This window comes from Pinus tabuliformis, chromosome 6 (assembly GCF_031772625.1).
Source record: "Pinus tabuliformis cultivar Carrire ecotype Pingquan chromosome 6, CPIR1, whole genome shotgun sequence".
Taxonomy (NCBI): domain Eukaryota; kingdom Viridiplantae; phylum Streptophyta; class Pinopsida; order Pinales; family Pinaceae; genus Pinus; species Pinus tabuliformis.
The window spans coordinates 575644109-575664278 of record NC_142292.1 but is presented as its reverse complement, the minus strand read 5'-3'; the positions used below and the strand labels follow the sequence as shown (position 1 = coordinate 575664278).

General features: G+C 35.5%; 1 protein-coding gene across 1 annotated transcript in view; it reads left to right on the top strand.

Moving 5' to 3' along the window:
• LOC149259822 (uncharacterized) overlaps window positions 1-19763 on the top strand; it is a 29471-nt gene extending 9708 nt beyond the window's left edge. Inside the window, exon 5 of the mRNA XM_089455312.1 lies at window positions 19530-19763. Coding sequence (XP_089311438.1) covers window positions 19530-19763 — 234 coding nt within the window. The remainder of the gene's footprint in view (window positions 1-19529) is intronic.
• The last annotated feature ends 407 nt before the right edge of the window (window positions 19764-20170 follow it).

Genomic DNA, 20170 nt, shown 5'->3' with positions numbered 1-20170 from the left:
CAACACTCAAGAACAGGTTGCGGATATTTTGACCAAGCCTTTGGGACAGAAAAATTTTGAGTTTTTAAGAAAACGTTTGGGTATGACTGAAAACCCAGCAGTTGAAATTAAAGGGGAGTGTTGAAATTGTAATTTCAACTGCAGTGACAGTTGAACAGCAGTGGCATACTTTACTCCAGCAAAAAATAGCCTGTTTTTTTCCTGCGATGCAATCGCAGATCACAAGTTTTGCCCTGCGTGCGTTAAGCCTCTGCCCATGTTTTTGCGATGCGATATGTTTTTGCGATGCGATCCCGCCGTTCATTTGCAGATCCAACAGCAGAGATCTGTTCTAGGTTTGTGTACTCCTCCACCATGCCTCATCTATGGTTTAACCTATCTTTGTGTTCCCAAGGCAAAAAGAAGGTTTTGCGCCATAACTGCTCACCAACAGCATTAAAGAAGAAGATTGGCCGAGAACAAGAAGGACGCACCTCGTGCAGGTAAGAGCATTGAAATAATATGAGTTTCTTGTGTATTCCACTGCGTTTAGCTCCAGCAGGTCAACAGAGTACAGAAAAGGCTGGTTTTTGTCAGCAGATAGTATCAGAGGTCCATAACGTTTTGTAAATGCGATTGGTGGCCACTTTGACCCCTTCACGCATAACCTGATAGATATAAAAGTTTTTGTTTTTCAGCATGAAAAAAAACAGAGAGTGAGAGAGGAATAGAAAGAGCGCAGCAACGCGTAAAAAAAAAAAAAAACCGCAGCAGCAAAATAGAAAGAAGGTAGACACAGCAGTCTAAACGTTTTTTTGTAAATCCCTCTGTGAAAGAGGAAGAATCTTTATTTTGAAACAACAGTTTGTTTTATTAATGAATACAAGCTCTTTTGGTGTATAAAAAACTCTGTCCTTGCAAATAAATTTTAATTCTTCCGCTGTGTTAAAGATCCTGTGTTTGAAACAGAGCGTCGTTCTTTGTTCTGTTCTATTCTGTGATTTTGTTTTTTGAATTTTAGCAGAAAAGCTCCCAACATAGACTTATTTTGAGGGCTTATGCGAAGTAAAGTTTATTGGCATTCCAAAATTTTTGAGATGATTGAAAGATGACTGAAAAGAATGAAACTAGAATGCCCTGCCATTTTATGATATTTAGCTTATGTGTGTTGATGAAGCGTTGTGCAATTAAATCCAGTTAATATCAATATGCATGTCCGTGTGAGAGGATCTTACAAAGGGGATTGGGGGTTCTAATATCCAAATTTGATGTCTAATTGATGTGGTTTTAAATTAGATTATTTCTATAATTACCAAATTAATATGATTGGTATAATTGCAATTATTAACTGGCGAGTTTAAGTCGATTACAGATTCTCAAAATATTCCAGGATCCAACGGATATGGGCGCGGTCAAAAAATTGATCGCGCCCATGTCCGTCGGATCCTGGAATATTCCAGGAATCTGCAATCGACTTAAGGATAGCCTTATTAACTGTGAAGATCCTTGAGAGACCGAAGGATAATATAGAGAAAACCCAAATTTTGGATCAGCAATTCATACAGAAATTCTAGGATGCTGGCCACTTTGAGGCATGAGAATATGGTGACATTCATAGGGGTTGTAAGAAACCTATGGTTTGGTGCATTGGAGTATGCCTAGGAGGCCTTAAAAATTAGCAGTGAAGCAGGCATTGGATGTGGCAAGGGGCATGGAGTATCGGCAAAATATTGGGTTTATTCACAGGGATCTGATGTTTGTTAATTTGGTCGTAGCTAAAGAAAATTCTATCAAGATTGCGGATTTTGGGTTACTAGAATTGAAGTGTAGATGAAGGGCATGACTCCAGAAACTGGAATGTACAGTTGGGAGGGTTTATAAAGAAAATTCTATCAAGATTGTGGATTTTAAGTTTGCTAGAATTGAGGTTCAGACAAAAGGCATGACTCCAGAAACTGGAACATATAGTTGGGAGGGTTTATATGTTTTTTTTGTAGTTTTTGAAAATAATTTTGAGATGTTTGGGGTGCAGTGAAAAGTAGGTTGACCGTATCTTTCACATACTGTATGGGAAATTCACCAGGTTTCATATTGCTGTCAAATTTATGCATAGTAAGGCAATACAACTGAATCATGCTACTATCTTATATCCATGCATTTGTTGTGTTGATTGAATGGTCAGTTTGATGGTACAAAATAGTATGTATATTTTTTTCTCACAAGGTTTTGAATGATTATATTGAAATGATAAAATGGCATATGATCTCTAGTGTCTGCAAGCTTGAAATATTACAAATAATAATGTGTAAATTATTGTTTTCCACATTCCCCGTGAACGTTCCTTTACACTTTTGAATACAATTGCTAGTTATACTTTTCACTTCATACCTTACTGTGTCTATTAAAGATACCCTCATTGAAAGTAAATTTCTTTTTCTATAGTATGTTTTTCTTTGTAAAAAGTGACAAATTAATTATATATATATGTAAGAAAATGGCTAAAAAAACCAATAAACAATAAAGCATTAATAGAAGAATTGTGCAAGAGGATAGTAGAGAGTACATAATAAGATCTAGTTTTGGAACTAGTAAAGGTGACCATATTTTCCTTATCAATGGGTTTGGCAAGGATTAATTAATGTCTATAAATGGAGAATTAATTCTTGTAATTCTGTTGTTTATATTAAAAACAATATCCAACATAACTTAGAATTTTGGATCAAATGATTAGCTTTAAAATAGTAATTTTTTTGGAAGAAGATGAGGCTAAGATGAGAAACGTGAATTGTAGATAGTGGGTTTAAGTCGCCCAAGTATTTTAGTTCAACTTTTAGCTATTGTGTTCACGTTATAAACACTTTTCAATCTGATTATTTAAGCTTTGGAATAAATAAATTTTGAAATAAATTTTGCTATATTCGAAAATCCTAGAAGGCTATAAAGTTTTAAGAGAGATTTCCAAATAGATTCCAGTGATATATAGAAAGATAAAAAAATAGAAAATCTGAAAGAGATATAATAATATTTCTAGTAAAATAATATTTATAGATAAGTTAGTTGAAGTTAAAAAAATATTTCACAAATAGAATTAAATTATCACTTTCGGGAATAAAGAGGTTCTCAAATTTATGTGTTTATACTGATTACTTATAATAATATATTTTTAAAATTTAAAATTTAATATATTAAATTATGTATAATAAATACAATGTGTAACCTCTAAAAGTAATAATTGATGTTATGTGATTCATTTCACTAGTTTCAATTTCATTTCGTCACCCCTGTGAGCATTACCAATGCAATGACTGCTAAGTGGACTATTCAAAGATAATGAGAAATTAGTCAGTTACTACTACCTCTCATGGAAATGGTCATAAATGAATGACTTACTTAACGCAGTTGAATCCCAAAAATCTAATATAATGCACTGCGAAAAACCCCAATACTTAATTCAAAAGAGCGAAGGGAACTCTACTTGAATGGTTCACGAGGCACAATACTTGTTAAGGTTTTGTAAATGGGGTAGCAAGCTAAGTGGGCTTGATTGTGGGGAAAAGTCCACAGTTAAGCACGCTTTATCCATAGACGGTCTGGGATGGGTGACCTCTCGGGAAGTCCTAGTTACCAGGTGCAAGCCTCAGAAGTATTAATGGCACTAGTTTCAATCCCACTTCTTCACCCCGTGAGCATCACCCGATGCAATGAGTGCTAAATGGAATATTCAAAAATAATGAGAAATTAGTCAGTTATGACTACCTCTCATGGAAATGGTCGAGTGACCTCTGGGGAAGTCCTAGTTACTCGGTGCAAGCCCTGGAATTAATGATTGATGTTATGTGATTCATTTCACTAGTTTCAATGCCACTTCTTAACCCCTGTGAGCATCACCCTATGCAATTAGTGCTAAGTGGACTATTCAAAAATAATGAGAAATTAGTCAATTACTACCTCTCATGGAAATGGTCATAGATGAATGACTTACTTAACGCAGTTGAATACCAAAAATCTAATATAATGCACTGCAAAAACCACCAATACTTAATTCAAAAGAGTGAAGGAACTCTACTTGAACAGTTCATGAAACACAATACTTGCTGATGTTTTGCAAATGGGGTAGCAAGTTAAGTGGGGTTGATTGTGTGGAAAACTCCACATTTAGGCGCGCTTAAGCCAAAGACATTCTGAGATGGATGACCTCCTAGTGGTGACCAGGTACAAGCCTTCACTAGTTTCAATAATTAAATTAGATAGCTTTACAGTATAAAGAATATTTATAAATATTCTCAATTTAAAATTTAAAGCAATTTTTTTGTAATTTTAATCCTAAATTTAATTTTGATATTATGTTTAAATATTATAAGATAATAATTATTTTTTTTCTATATTAAGACTAACCTACGTACCCACGGGAGATTTGAACCGGTGACCTATCGCAAGGAGTGCCTTAACAGCGCACCCATTCACCGTCAATCCAAACCCCCGTGGGCTATAAGATAATAATTATTAAATAATTAGAAATAAATAAAATAATCATTAAATTAGTATTAAACTATGATGGAGGAAGCTCATAGCGGAATAAGGGATCAAACTCTATCCCTGCTACAATGTTGTATGCCTAATTAGAAGCACATGTGTGTTTGATTCGGAGTTGAAATACAGGACACAAAACATACTAAATATAAGTTATTATAATTATGAATATAGTTGGTATGTTATATCTTTTATATATAAATAATTAAATTGTTTTATATTTTTTAATAATTCTAGAATATAACCTTTAATTAACATGAAGGGCAAGAATTTGTATCAAAATATAATTTATTTATTATAATTATGAATATAATTATGAATATAGTTAGTATGTTACATCTTTTATATATAAATAATTAAATTGTTTTATATTTTTAATAATTCTAGAATATAACTTTTAATTAAAATGAAAGGTAAGAATTTGTATTAAAATATAATCTACTTAGAAAGCAAATTTTTTTACATATATAACAATCTAATTTATTTTATAGTTTTTATAGATTTAGAAATTATCTTTCTTCCACTTAGGTATTTTATTAACTAAGAAATTGTACTAATGTCTTCTAAATTCTTTCCAAAAAATATCTAATATCAAATAGTATTTACAAAACATGAGTTTAGAAAGAAAATGATGTCTAGCATAAATTAGACAGACCAATGTTAGAAGGATCCTTTGTTGGTATTTCTATTTCACTTTGCTTTAAATGTTCTCGACCGGATGTGCTTTGTTCAGTATCCTCAACCACGTTTTCCTTAAACTCCATGCCGGCAAGGAATCCTACTTCTACTTTCTTGATGTTAGGTTGCAACTACTTTAGTGTTTTGTCTAAGACAAACACTTCTGCTATGATTAATGCCTAGAGTGCCTCATACGTCTTCTGCAACAAACCACACTTTTCTTCCAAAAGTAAATTTTGCACCTGCTTCGCTTTTTCTTCAATTCACTTTCATGATTGAGTAGAGAAAAGATATATTCCTTTGTCTCAATTAGTCAATCTAACTGATGGTTCATTTTCTCCCACTCCTTGATGAGGGAAAATTGGGTATCACTGTCCATTTGCATATCTAGACCAAGAATTGTTATTACACCAAATTCTCCCTGCATTCCATCAAACCCACCTGAACTGTGCCATTGTATTTTAGTCGTGAATGATATATAGAGCGACATGATTTGAAATTTTTCTCTCATTAATCACATAAGCCTTCAATGGCAAAAGGAAGATGTTCTAACACATCCCTTGAGTTTTTCGAACAATGTATCACCATTGTTTCTCTGAGATTGCGCAAGATTTCTTGCAATAACGCACAATATGTGTATTTTGCTAATACAAATGGGGCATTTAATGTCGAAGGCTGCATTATCCAGTTATAATCACAATGGGGAGATTCCCCTATCCAGCATGTGTCGACCTCAATGTTGTCATGTAACTCCTAGAGCCACCTCAATGTTGTCGTGTAATTCCTAGAGCCAGGAGAGAATGTGATGTGGAAATTCCAATCCTATGTTAATATTAATTGAAGGATGTCTTTCTACAAGCTATACGTTACAAATTCTCGCCACCATCAATGGACGAGAACGTAATGTTCCATTACGATGGCCAATTTTTCGATGAAGACTCCCATCGTCTTTTATTAATTAATGCAATTTCTAGTTTTCCTAAGAATAACAATATTTAGTCATAGAAGGGGCTTGGAAATTTTCGAACCTTAATGGTCCAACATACCTTGCTCCACATTTTCTCCTTTGTTGTCCAATTCATCTGTAGCCAAATTCAAATGTCGTTAACATGATAAAAATCTATTATCTCAAAACTATTTAATTACAATGAAATCATTCACACTATTGGGGGACTATAGTTGCTACATATTTATTTGAGTTTGGTCATTTGTTAAATAATTATCATGGAATCCTCGAAGAACATTAATATATGTTTTTTCTTGAAATGGCTATTTTTAAACCCTACTAAAAGGCCAAATATTCTGGTTGGTTATTAGTATTGATACTAAAGCCCCATACATACTATAACTCTCTTTATTCATTTGCAAAAAAAAATAATGTCTCCCAAAAATTTTATATTATTAATCTGTATAATTTTGTTATACATATTAATAACTATATATCTATATACAACATTTTTTCTAATATTTGAGATCATATGATCAAAACTTTTGTTATAAGGGTAAAACCCTAAATAAATAACACTTATTATAGAGGGAGACTGGCAATAAAGAATCCCGAATCTAGGTGTATAAGTGAAGATAGGACGTATTGATGGCCTCCGTGGTGGAATTTTTTTATAATAATTTATATTTTTGTTATTATAAACTAGTTTCATAATATTTAAGAAAGTTATTTGGTTTATCAGACAAATGGTAACGTCCAAATTTTTCATCATATTAATTCTAAATTAGACCTAACTTTTTGTTATTTAAATATTCTCAATCAAACACACAATATATCGACATACCTGTACTGTATATAAATTCTCAATAATATAATAAAATCTTACTTTTAAAAAAATCCCAATAAAAACACACACATTTTGTATTCAGTTGAAATTGAAATTATGGATTGAAATAACTAAACATGAGATTGGAATAAATTCAAAATGATTACCATTAATTTACTTGTACATTGAAGTTGAGAACAATCCTATGGATATAATTACAATTTTTACAATTCTATCAATATAATTATAATCTTAATCTTTACGATACTGAGAACAGAGAATTTAATTCAATGAAAACGATACTTTTATTTTCATAAATGTTTTTAGAAATTTCATATCCGTGAATATACGAAATGTGAGTTGTTAGAAACTAGAGTATTTAATAAAATATTGATGCAATAAAACTAGAGTATTTAATCAAATAATGATGCAATTGTGAGATGTATATATAAATATAAGCAGTATAAAACTAGCGTTGTTATTAATTTTTTTTAAGAAATTAATAAGTAGGAATAAAAGCGTGAGCCTACGTTAACTTGATATTTTGGAAAAGCAAAAATTTATTAATTTTAAAAAGATTAGTAGTATATACCTAATGAATTTAAAAATAGTGTAAGAAAATGAAATATAGAAAATTGAGTTAATTTTTTGAATATATAAATCTTTTGTATAGAAATTGTGTTTAATTTTTAAATTTTGAGCTATCATATTATTCGTATGTAATTTTTCATGCAAAATATAATGTGTTTGTTTCAATTGGTACAATAGAGTATTTAAATGATGAAATCTTACTACAAAAAAAAATGTAAAAAACATAGTGTTTTTGTGATTAGCTATATATATCATTGAAATTGCAAGACCTTAAAGTTAGAGCAACCTCAAAGGCTCTTAACATAATCAAACAACTATTTTTTATTTTTATATTATAAGGTATAATCTCCTTTAATGCACCATATAATTTATTTATTTTTAAATGTTCAAGGAAAAGAAGTTGAAGTGGATATAAACTAAGGATGAATTTTAATTTTTTATATATGCCAGGAGAAAAATATGTTAACAATATTATTTTTTAAGTTAGATATTAAGAATATATAAAGTCTAGTCTATATGTGTATGTACTTTCATGGAAAAAGGAATTGTTTAACCTATATAAAAACAATGTCATATATATATATATATATATATATATATAGTTTTCTTAAAAAATGTTATTTTCAAGTATTTTCAACCAAGACCACCATGCTTGAGATCCTAAACCTATATCCTAAGTAACCAACACTTCCTACACATTGCTAGCACTAAAAACATGTCCAAATTCCTACTAGTAAAAATGTGTGCACTTGTTAGTACTAAAACCATGTGTGCACCTAGTAATAGTGATGTCTGTGCATTCATGCATCTAGGGACTTCAACATGTGGGAAATGGTTTAGGTGGGAATCTAGGGGTGGGGGAGAGGGAAGATAGATGAACCAATAGAGATAAAGAGATATATAGATAGATATAGCAAGGGGGAATGTAGAATAATGAGATGGTAGTTGAGGGGAAAATTGGGGATGAGAAAGAGTGAATGAAAGTCAAAAAAGTTTGTGAGATAAGGAAAAGGGGTGGGAAAGGGAGACAGAGACATATGGTTGTGAGAGACATAGGGAGGAAGAGAGACAAATTTGGAGGGGATTGATGTGAAGGAGGGACTAAAGGGGGGGAGATAGAGGAAAGACGAGGCATAGTGAGTGAGTTTTTTTGTGACTGAGAGCATAATTGAAGAGAAATAGAGAGTGAGAGAGAAGGAAAGAGTGGAGGGGGAAAAGAAAAGTGTGAGAGATAGAGAGATGATGGGGAGGAAAGATAATAAGAGAGGGGGAAGTAGTGATTGAGAGAGAAATAGTTAGAGATAGAGAGAGGGAGATATTCACATAATTGGAGGGTAGACAGAGAGAGAGAGAGAGAGAGTTGGAGGTTGGTTGTTTTGAAGTATGGACTAAGGAAGGGAGGGAAGCATAGAGGAAGCAGGAGGGGGGATGGGAGGGAATTTGAAAGAGAGAGAAATGGGGGGCAGCGAGCGGGAGTGGGGTGGGTGTGGAGGGAGAGAGGCAAGGAGATAGAGATAGATTTGCAAGAGGGAAAGAGGGGGAGAGAATGAAAGAGAGAGGGAGTGAATATGAAAGAGGGATTGAGATAGAGATAAAGACGAAGCTAGGGGGAGCTAGAGTTATTGTCAGGGTCTAATCCTAACCCTTTTATTTATGTAATAATCCCAAGGGGCCTCATAAGAGTCATAGTTAGTTATTTGCGTCAATAAAGCCCATAATCAGTTATCCGCATTAATAATAATTGTAAGTGGTTGACCCACATTATAGAAAAGGGAAAACAATTAGTTATAAATGGGCCATACTTAATAAATAAAGTGGTTAACCATTGTTATGCAAGGGACCACTAGTTGTTAGGGTTTTGGATGTCATATAGAAATAAATAGTCTTAGATAGAAAGGGAAGCATCATCGAGTTTTATTTTAATTAAACTTTTCTCTATTGGAGGTTGCCCCCTCAAAGAGGCAAGTGAACATTGTATTATGCTTCTGAATAATAAAATATCTTTCCAACTTGTCTCAATTCATGTGATATTTCTATATTTCTAGCAATATTGTTTTGTATTTCTGAAATTTTGTTAGTCTCGTAGGTCAAGTGCATAACAAGTGGTATCAAAGCACTTTCTAGGTCCAACTGTAACTCTATTTTTCACAAAAAAAAAAAAAAATTAGGCCAGAGACATGTTTCGACATCTTTTAACAATGGGATCTATCCTTGAGCACATAAACCTATGGATTTGGGGAGGGATGCATACAGGAACTATAGGAGGTGGTCGTGCTTGTTGGAATCCCTTGTAACCCCTGTGGGTAACTCTTTGAGTAGTACGGCATTAGACAAAACCATGCATGTACTACACTTCCATGTACCCTTGGGTATATCAGAAGTCCCCCTCGAGTGACCTGAAGCCTAACCTTAGATAAGTAATCGACTATCTTCCTACTACAGTATATTGAAAACAACACTCGAGGAGATTGCTTGCACGTACGATAGGGCAGTTGGGTAGTACGGATAAGGGTACGTTCGATTCTCATTAGTTAGTACTTTGAAATATTAGGCTGAGTACTACTGTTGTACCCTTGTGTATACCATTATTTATAGCACCTGACACTCCTTTATGACCACAATTCCCTCAACTATCTGAAGATCATCCCCAACCTTTTTGTCCACATTAGATCTAGCAGTTGGGGTTCCACCATCACTGACCATATTAGATCCAGTAGTTCGCATTCTACAACCACCATACAGATCATATTCGACAGTTGGGGTTCTCACGATGCAGATTAGACTCTTTTTGCAAGGAGGGTTTTGACAGCTATTGTCCAGATCAGATTGTCACAGAACATTTTGTAGTGTTGAGACTTTGGGACTTCTACTACTACAGTACAACCCTAATTTTAGTAGGATATTTGACAGTATCGAGCATTTTGTATTTTAGCCACCACAGTATTGATCAACTAGGAGTAAAACTCCTTTCAGAGTAAATAAAAAAAAAATCGGGTCATCACAGCATGCTTGCAAGAGACTTAGCCCAAAGGTTCAAAACAACAAGCTGACCACAATGGTACATTCACCTGTAAGCCCCCCAATTTTCATGCAGTCCCAAATTTTTCCTATTCTGATTTTAAGTGACGCACATTACTAGACTCCTAAGCTTGCCCTCTTTCCAACCATACCACTCTTAAGTAAGCTCAAAATTTTACCAGGGGTAGTGTATGCATGCTACCAAGTCTCAAGTTATGACTCTGGAGAAGGCCATGGAGAAATCCGAATCCCTCTATAAAAACTCCAATAAATTCCAAGTATCCCTTAATGAAAAAATCATACAAGAATTTGTAGCCCTAAGGATGCTTCACGAACCCGTGAGGAAAAAAAAATGTTGATGCACACACAGAAGAGGAATCTAGCCATCACATTCATTTCCATGGAGGTCATCAATATTCAAGCAAACAGACACCCAAGCTAGACATGTACAAATTTGATGGCTCTAACCCGATAGTATGGGTTGGCGTAAATGGAACAAAATTTCCACCTTGATAATATCTAGTAGGATGACACTAAACTACATGTGGGATCTCTTTATATGGACCAAGAGAGATGGCAGTGGTGGTAGTGGCATCGAAAATTCGATCCAAGGAGACCAACTTGGAACATATTCTCAAAATTCATTTGTAACTGCTTTGATCAGGAATCTCACTTTTTCGCCGTCTCGCTAAGCTCAGGAAAATGGGTACAGTACAAGACTACATTAAAACCTTTGAACAATTGGCCATTTAGTATGAAGAACTAGGAGATTCCTTTTACATGGAATGTTTCATCATTAGCCTAAACGAAGCCATCCAAGACCATCTCAGAATGTATCATCCAACTACTTGGTTGGAAGCATGCAACAAGGCCTTAAAGGTAGAAGTCTCTTTAAATGCCCAATCCAATCATCCAAAATTCATAGCATGGGTATGTCCCACCCCATCTATGGGCCTCACCCAAACACTTAAGGTTAAAAAGGTCTCACCAACAGAAATGGCTGAAAGAAGGAAAGACAAACTTTTCTACTATGGTGATGACAAATAATCCTCGAGACATAAATGTAAGGAACCAAAATTCTTTCAAATCGACGCTACTGAAAAATCTCTATCGATGAAGCTCCATCCACTGAAGTGCATGAGGAGGAACATGGTGAACTCCTACTGACCTCAGACATTGATACTATAACTATGCTAGTTGATCCAGTTATCTCACTCCATGCCCTGACCAACATTTCTTCTCCCGAAACTCTCAAAATCCGAGGTTTTCTTAAACATCAACCAATAATGGTGTTGATTGATAGTGGAAACAAGAATAATTTTTTACATAAGAGAGTAACAGAATGTATTTGTTGTTTTGTTAGGGTGGTATCTAATTTCCAAGTCCTTGTCACTGATGGGGCGACCATGAAATGTGAAGGACACTGTGAAATTATTAAGCTTAAAATGGGGGATCATAACCTCAAAACCCACATTTTTTCCATTGAAATGGGAGGTTGTGACATTGTCCTTAGTGCTAAATGGCTCTCAATGCTAGGCCCTATCATAATGGACTTCCAGTAGTTATATCTAAGCTTTAAGCAAAACCTTCACACTCATACACTATAGGGACTCTAGAAAGGTGCTTGTACTATCATCAGCTCACATCCAATGGAGAAACTTTTTAAAAAAGGCTATCATGGTATAGTAGAACAATTTAATTCCATCCATGCCATTGGATACACTCCTCTTAAAATTCATTCCAATATGCAATAGGTATTGTATCTCCACGAATATGTCTTTCACAAATCTAAGGATATCCCACCCTATAGGGGTGAACATGATCATAACATCCCTTTGCTCCCAGGTACTGATCTGCTAAATGTCCAGCCCTATCGATATGCTTTTGCACAAAAGAATGAAATTGGAAAAATCATCAAGGAACTCCTCGAAGCTCATGTTATTCATCCCAACACTAGCCCTTATTCATCTCCAATCTTCATGGTTTTAAATAAAGACAGTGAATGGTGCCTGTGTCCTAACTTTTGAGCCCTTAACAAGCTCATTATCAAGGAAAAATTTCCTATTCTAGTAGTTGATGATCTCCTTGATGAACTGCAAGGTGCCAAATCTTTTATTAAGTTGGACCTCCACTTGGGCTACCAACAAATACATATGAAGGAAGTTGACATTCCCAGTACATCCTTTCAAACTCATGAAGGCCATTATGAATTCCTCATCATTCCATTTGGTCTTTGTTATGCCCCATCCACTTTTCAGAGCATCATGAACCACCTTCTGAAACCATATCTCAGAACATTTGTCCAGGTCTTTTTTGATGACATTCTCATCTACAACATAACATGGGGCACATACCTTCAGCATGTTGACTAGGTATTGGAATTGCTCCAAGATCACAAATTATTTGTCAAATTATCGAAGTTTTCCTTTAGCATGGAAGAAGAAAAGTATTTGGGACACTGTTAGGTCCCTATACTACTAGTTCAACCCCTTATTGTTATTAGTACAACCCCATTATTATATTGTTGTGCCGATGTAGTCCCCATATTGTTATTATTGTGCCCCATAGAAGCCCACTATTGTTATTATTGTGCCCTTACATTATTATTATTATGTCAGCTCTGATTATATTATGACCCCTTAGACTCCTATATATAGAAAGGAGGTCTTGTCATTTGTATCATCCAAGAATTGTTCATTTATGTAATGTAAAGGAGGTTGCCCCCTCGAAAAGGCTTATTTCTAAGGCGCTGATCTATCTTTTCTATCTTTTTGTGAGCTAATATCATAACATTTGGTATCAGAGCTTTGGGTTCTAGGGTTTCGCTGCACCAAATAGGTCATCGTGGAATTTTCACTATAACTTTGTTTCTGTGACATTTCAAAAGCTAAAATAAACCCATTTGAGACTAAATCACACTGAACCTCGGGTTTGAATTTCAGATTTTTCCTCGCTATATGTTCGTAGATATGATCTAAGGAAGTTAGGGTTTTTGCAAGCTCCAAAATTTCATCTAGAACAAGTCATCGTGGAATTTTCACTATAACTATTTCGCTACAAAGTTTCAGAAGCTATAAAAAAATCCCCATTTTAGAAGAAATTGTTCTAAATCTTGGCTCCAAATTGTAGATCCTGTCTCGCTATATTTTCAAAGATATAATCTAAGGAAGTTAGGGTTTTTTCAGACCCCTGAATTACATTCCAAACCAGTCACCTTGGGAAAATCATCATAACTTTTGTTATGAGCAAGAGATTGAAATTTTGTAAGAAGTTTCAAAAAGAGGACTTCTTGTAGTTTTTTGTATACCAATTTTAGGTACTAAGGTCAAAATAGTGAGACGTAGCATGTCGTACACCTTCGCTCTACTGAGCTAGTCTCTAATCAGGTCACCATGGACGATTTGGCATAACTCTTTCTTGGATAATCAAATTCTAATCAGACTTACGGGGTTAGAATGAGAAATCAGAGAGCTACCGCAGGAAGAAATTTCAGAACTTGGAGATCTTAAATTACAAAGTTACATTCGTTTCAAGTTCGAGCTCCTAAAATCAAGAAAAATCGAGATGAGGAAGTTTGATGGCAAGGATCTGGTAAATTGCATACTACAGATGGAGAAATATTTTGATCTACATAGTGTACCACTGTTACAAAAGGTATGTATTACATCTTCGTATTTAGAGCAAGATCAATTTCTATGGTATAAAGGGCTTTGTTCTCATAAAACACTTGTTACGTGGTCAATTTTCACGGAGTAAATTATAGCACATTATGAGGATACAAAGAGCAACACCTTATTTAAAGCAACACCACAAAAATTGGAAGAAAAAAGAGCAAAAGGGCTTTGTTACAAAGTGGAAAGCAAAATTATGGCAACAAGGAAGTCTACCTCTCACAACTATAAATATGGAAGCGTTGTTTCTCCTAGCCTTCCACAACCTACAAGGATTACACCACAACAATTGGAAGAAAAAATAGAAAAAGGGCTTTGTTATAATTGTGATCACAAATACATTAAAGTGTAGAAATAATAGCAGAGATTGTAGAAAGAATAACAAGAAAATGGGAGAAGACCAAGAAATATGAAACTGAATTTGTATCTGCTTTATTCAAGAATGATTTTTCCTCTACATGAGCATTCGATATATTCATGTCACTAACTACCGTTACATAACTAAAATATTAGTTACAAACTTATTCGTTACAAAACTGTCTATACCTAAATTTACTAAATCAGCTAAATCGTTGTCAAACTAACAAACTCCACCTTGACAACAATTTTCCCATTCATCATCTTTCCTGCAAGCCAAGAGAAGCTAAACACCACTGCAGCTTCTCTACTGTAACTGGCTTTGTGAATATGTCTGCACAATTTTCTCGTGTATGGACCTTTTTAAGAGCTACTTTTCCGCCATCGATCACATGTCTCAGAAAATGATGCCTTACATCAATGTGCTTGGTTCTGCTATGATAGGCAGGGTTTGTAGCCAAGTGAATAGCGCTTTGACTGTCACAAAGTACATTCACTTTCTCTTGCGTCCTTCCAATCTCATTGAGCAAACCCTTTAACCAGATTGCTTCTTTACTGGCATCTGAAGCAGCTATATATTCAGCTTCGGTAGTGGACATGCAACTGTTTCTTGAAGCTTTGACATCCAACTAATTGCTCCACCTGCAAGAGTAAAGACATAACCTGTAGTAGATCTTCTCTTGTCCAAATCACCTGCATAGTTAGCATCTACGTATCCGCAAACTGATCCTTCACTACCATTAAAGACGATGCAATGGTCACTTGTGCCTCTTAGATATCGAAGCACCCATTTCACTGCTTGCCAATGTTCTTTACCTGGATTTGCCATGAACCTGCTGACAACTCCAACTGCATGTGAAATGTCAGGTCTTGTAGATACCATCGCATACATTAAGTTGCCTACAGCGTTTGCATATGGTACATGAGACATATACTTCTTTTCTTCATCAGCTCTAGGACTCAAAACCGAAGAAAGCTTAAAATGGGAAGCTAAAGGAACATTAACAGGTTTCACATTATTCATAGAGAACTTTTCAAGTACCTTCTCCACATACTTCTGCTATGACAACCAAATCTTACCATTTTTCCTGTCTCTGTGTATCTCCATGCCCAAGATATGTTTTGCTGCTCCAAGATCCTTCATATCAAACGTCCTAGAGAGTTGAGCCTTTAACCTGTTGATCTCTTCCATGCTTTTGCTTGCAATAAGCATATCATCAACATACAAAGCTAAGATAATGAACATACTCACTTATTATAAAGTTCTGGCTCACCATGAAGGAATCAAACTTCTTGTACCATTGTCTGGGAGACTGCCTCAGACCATACAATGATTTCCTGAGCTTGCAAACTAATCTTCTGTTGTGACCTCGTACAAAACCTTCTGGTTGTTCCATATATATCTCTTCGTTCAAATCACCATGTAGAAAAGCTGTTTTAACATCTAACTGTTCTAACTCAAGATTAAGCAATGCAGTTAGTGCCAACACAGTACGTATAGAAATAAGTTTTACAACTGGAGAAAAAATCTCATGAAAGTCTATACCTTCAACCTGAGAATACCCTTTCGCTACCAGTCACGTCTTATACCTTTCAATACTACCATCAACTTTCTGTTTCAGCTTGAAGACCCATTTACATCCAACAACACTTCTCCCTTCAGGAAGCTCTACAAGATCCCAGGTATTGTTCTTGGCTAAGGAGTCCATTTCTTCTTTCATAGCCATTTTCCATTTCTCGCTATCTATATCATCTACTGCTTCCTGATAACATGAAGGTTCCTCGTCTTCAGTAACCAAAGCAACAGATGAAGCAGAATCTTCATACCTTTTGGGAGTTTTCCTCTCCCTTGTAGACCTTCTCAGAGCGACTGGTTGCTGAACTGGTTCAGAAACTTGCACTGGTTCAGAAGCTTCAATGGCTTCCTTTGTGTCTTCAACACCTTTGTCTCCAGAAGTCTCTCCTTCCTTTCGACTGTCACCGAAAGATCTAGCCTCCAACTGAACTCGTTGACTCGACGATACCTGTTCCTGTTCAATTCTTTCAACATTTGATTTTAACAAGGAGGATTCATCAAATGTTACATCTCTACTAATGACTATCTTCCGCAATGTAGGATCCCACAACCTATATCCTTTCACTGCATAGTCAAACCCAACAAAGACATAACATTTCAACTTTGGATCTAATTTTGAACGCTGATTTTTCGGAATAAGAGAATAAGCATCACAGCCAAATATCCTCAAATGAGAATAGTCACAAGACTGACCTGTCCAAACTTCTTTAGGAATTTTACAATCAATTGCTACTGAAGGTGATCTGTTAACTAAATAACAAGCAGTAGATACTGCTTCTGCCCACAACTCCTTTTGCAAGTTAGCATTGCTGATCATGCTTCTGGCTCTTTCCATAAGAGTCTGATTCATACGCTCAGCAACACCATTTTGCTGAGGAGTATAAACAGCAGTTTTGTGTCTAACAATGCCCTCATCCTTACAGTATTGTTCAAATTCAACAGAAGTGAACTCACCACCATTGTTAGTTCTTAGACATTTAATATATTTGCCTGTTCTTTTCTCTACCATTACTTTAAATTGTTTAAAGACATTGAATACATCAACTTTCCATTTTAGCAGATAGACCCAAACTTTACGAGAGTAATCATCAATGAACGTTAAAAAATACAATGCACCTCCATATGACATAACAAGGGAAGGCCCCCACAGATCAGAATGAATGTAGTCTAAAACATCTTTACTATTATGATTACCAACTTTAAATCTCTGTTTACACTGTTTTCCATACACACAATGTTTACAGAAATCTAAATTTAAGGATTTGAGACCGGGAAGAGATTTACGTTTCATCAGTATGTGAAGACCTTTCTCGCTCATATGACCCAAACGTTGATGCCACAGACGAGTACCTGCTTCTTCCTTTTCTGACGCAACCGCTGCTTCACCGACCTGAGTACTTCCTTTTAACCTGTAAAGATTTCTGACCTTTTCTGCCTTCATAACCACAAGGGCACCTTTGAAGACTTTCAAGACGCCATCCTGACCTGTAAACTTATAACCATCTGAATCCAACACTCCCAATGAGATTAAATTTTTCTTCAAATCAGGTACATGTCTAACACTAGTTAATGTTCTAACTGTGTTATCATACATCTTAATCCTGATATCTCCCATCCCAACAGTCTGACATGACATATTGTTACCCATAAACACAGAACTATCGTTTACATTTTCATACGAAGTAAACCAATTTCTATGTGGGCACATATGATGCGAAGCACCGGAGTCTAACAGCCAGCTATCAAAACTCTGAGAGACATTACATTCAGGTGAAGTTTCATCTATCACACACAATTCTTCAGCAGATAAAACTTCGTCTACCATACCTGAATCAGCCTGATTCGTTTCGTTCTTCAGGTTTTCGGATTCCTTCCGTTTCCAACAGTCCTTCTTCAAGTGTCCAACTTTATCGCAGTTCCAACATTTTGCCTTACACTTCTTGCCCTTCGATTTCGACCTGAAAGACCCCCTTGGTTTGTCTCCTCTTTCCTTTGAGCGTCCTCTAGCGACCATGGCTTCTGATGCAGCTGTATCAGTGCTGGATTTCCTTCGTACTTCTTTAGACAGAAGAGCTCCCACGACTGATTCAAACTTCAAAGAATCAGCAGAGCTGAAACTGATTGAGGTTACGAAGTGATCCCATGATTCAGGCAGAGAACACAGCAAGGTTATGGCTTTATCTTCTTCCTGTATTTTGACTTCCATATCTGTTAATTGACAAATTAGTGTATTAAAAACATTCAAATGTTCTACAACGCTTGAACCTTCTTTCATTCGAATACTGTATAATTGTCGTTTCAGATAAATTCTGTTGGTTAACGATTTTGTCATATAGAGGTTTTCAAGTTTTTCCCACAACCCTGACGCCGTAGTCTCTTCAACGATGTTGAAGAGAACTTCATCCGCTAGACATAACCGGATGGTACTGAGAGCTCGGGCATCCAATTCCTCCCAGTCTGAAGTAGTCATGGTTGTAGGTTTCTTAGTAATCCCATCCAATGCCTTGTGCAACCCTTGTTGCACAAGCAGATCCTTAACCTTCAGTTTCCAAAGAGCAAAATTGCTCTTTCCGGTGAATTTCTCCACCTCGAATCTTGCATTCGACATCTTGGCCATTTTTCCTCCTTCCTAGGGTTTCAGTCTTTCTAAGAAAAAAAATAACTTCCCCAATTCAAACAGAAAGACTAGTTTCAAATCCTTTGTTTCTTGCAAACCCTTTTGTTTTTCTGGTTTCAAAACATTCTTGCAAATCTCTTGCAAACTTTTTCTTCTACAATATTTGTAAAAACAAACAACAACCTTTTCAATCTGCTGTTCTACAATATTTGTAAAACAACAACCTTTTCAATCTGCTGTTCTACAATATTTGTAAAAAAAAACAACAACCTTTTCAATCTCTGTTGTCTTAAAAAAAATTCTGAACAACCTTTTCAATCTGCTGTTCTACAATATTTGTAAAAAAAAACAACAACCTTTTCAATCTCTTCTGTCTAAAAAAAAAATTCCTGAACAACCTTTTCAATCTGCTGTTGTCTTAAAAAAAAAAATCTGCAAACCCTTCCTTCTTTTTTTTTTTTTTCCAATATTTTTATAAAAACCACAACTTGACTTGATTTCAATCTTCAGCCTTTGTTTAAAAAAAAAAATCTGCTGGAGAAAAAAACAAGTCTGGAAACTCGGATCAATACCCGAATTTCACGCAGATCCTACTTGCAGCAACTGGCAGACACGACGACGCAGAGCAATTACAGCCCTTCACACCTCACTGGTCTCAAGTAGACTCAGCCACACGCCCAGCACCACCGGCCAGCATGCATACATAGCCTTACGCTCAGTTTTTGGACTACGCTCAGCAGGAGCACGCATCAGATACCTTATGCTCAGGATTTGGACTCTTCTCAGCGCAGGTCTTTTTTCCAGCGTTTTACACAGCAAAGGTAATTACGTCTTCATGCCTACGCCCAACTCAGCCCAACTCAGCAAAGGTCTTCACGCCTACGCCCAATTCAGCAAAGGTCTTCACGCTTTCAGCGTTCTACTCAGCAAAGATCTTCACGCCTATGCCCAATCGCTCGGCTCTCGAGCTCTGATACCACTTGTAGAAATAATAGCAGAGATTGTAGAAAGAATAGCAAGAAAATGGGAGAAGACCAAGAAATATGAAACTGAATTTGTATCTGCTTTATTCAAGAATGATTTTTCCTCTACATGAGCATTCGATATATTCATGTCACTAACTACCGTTACATAACTAAAATATTAGTTACAAACTTATTCGTTACAAAACTGTCTATACCTAAATTTACTAAATCAGCTAAATCGTTGTCAAACTAACATAAAGGTCATAAGTGTTCTGAGATGAAATCATTTTACATTGATTGTGGAGAGGAGGAAGAAAATGATCAAGAAGCGTCAAAAGAAGAGTATATACACCAGGAACCAAACCTAGAGAAAGAAGAAATGAATCTGACCATATCTTGTAAAGCATTAGAAATAA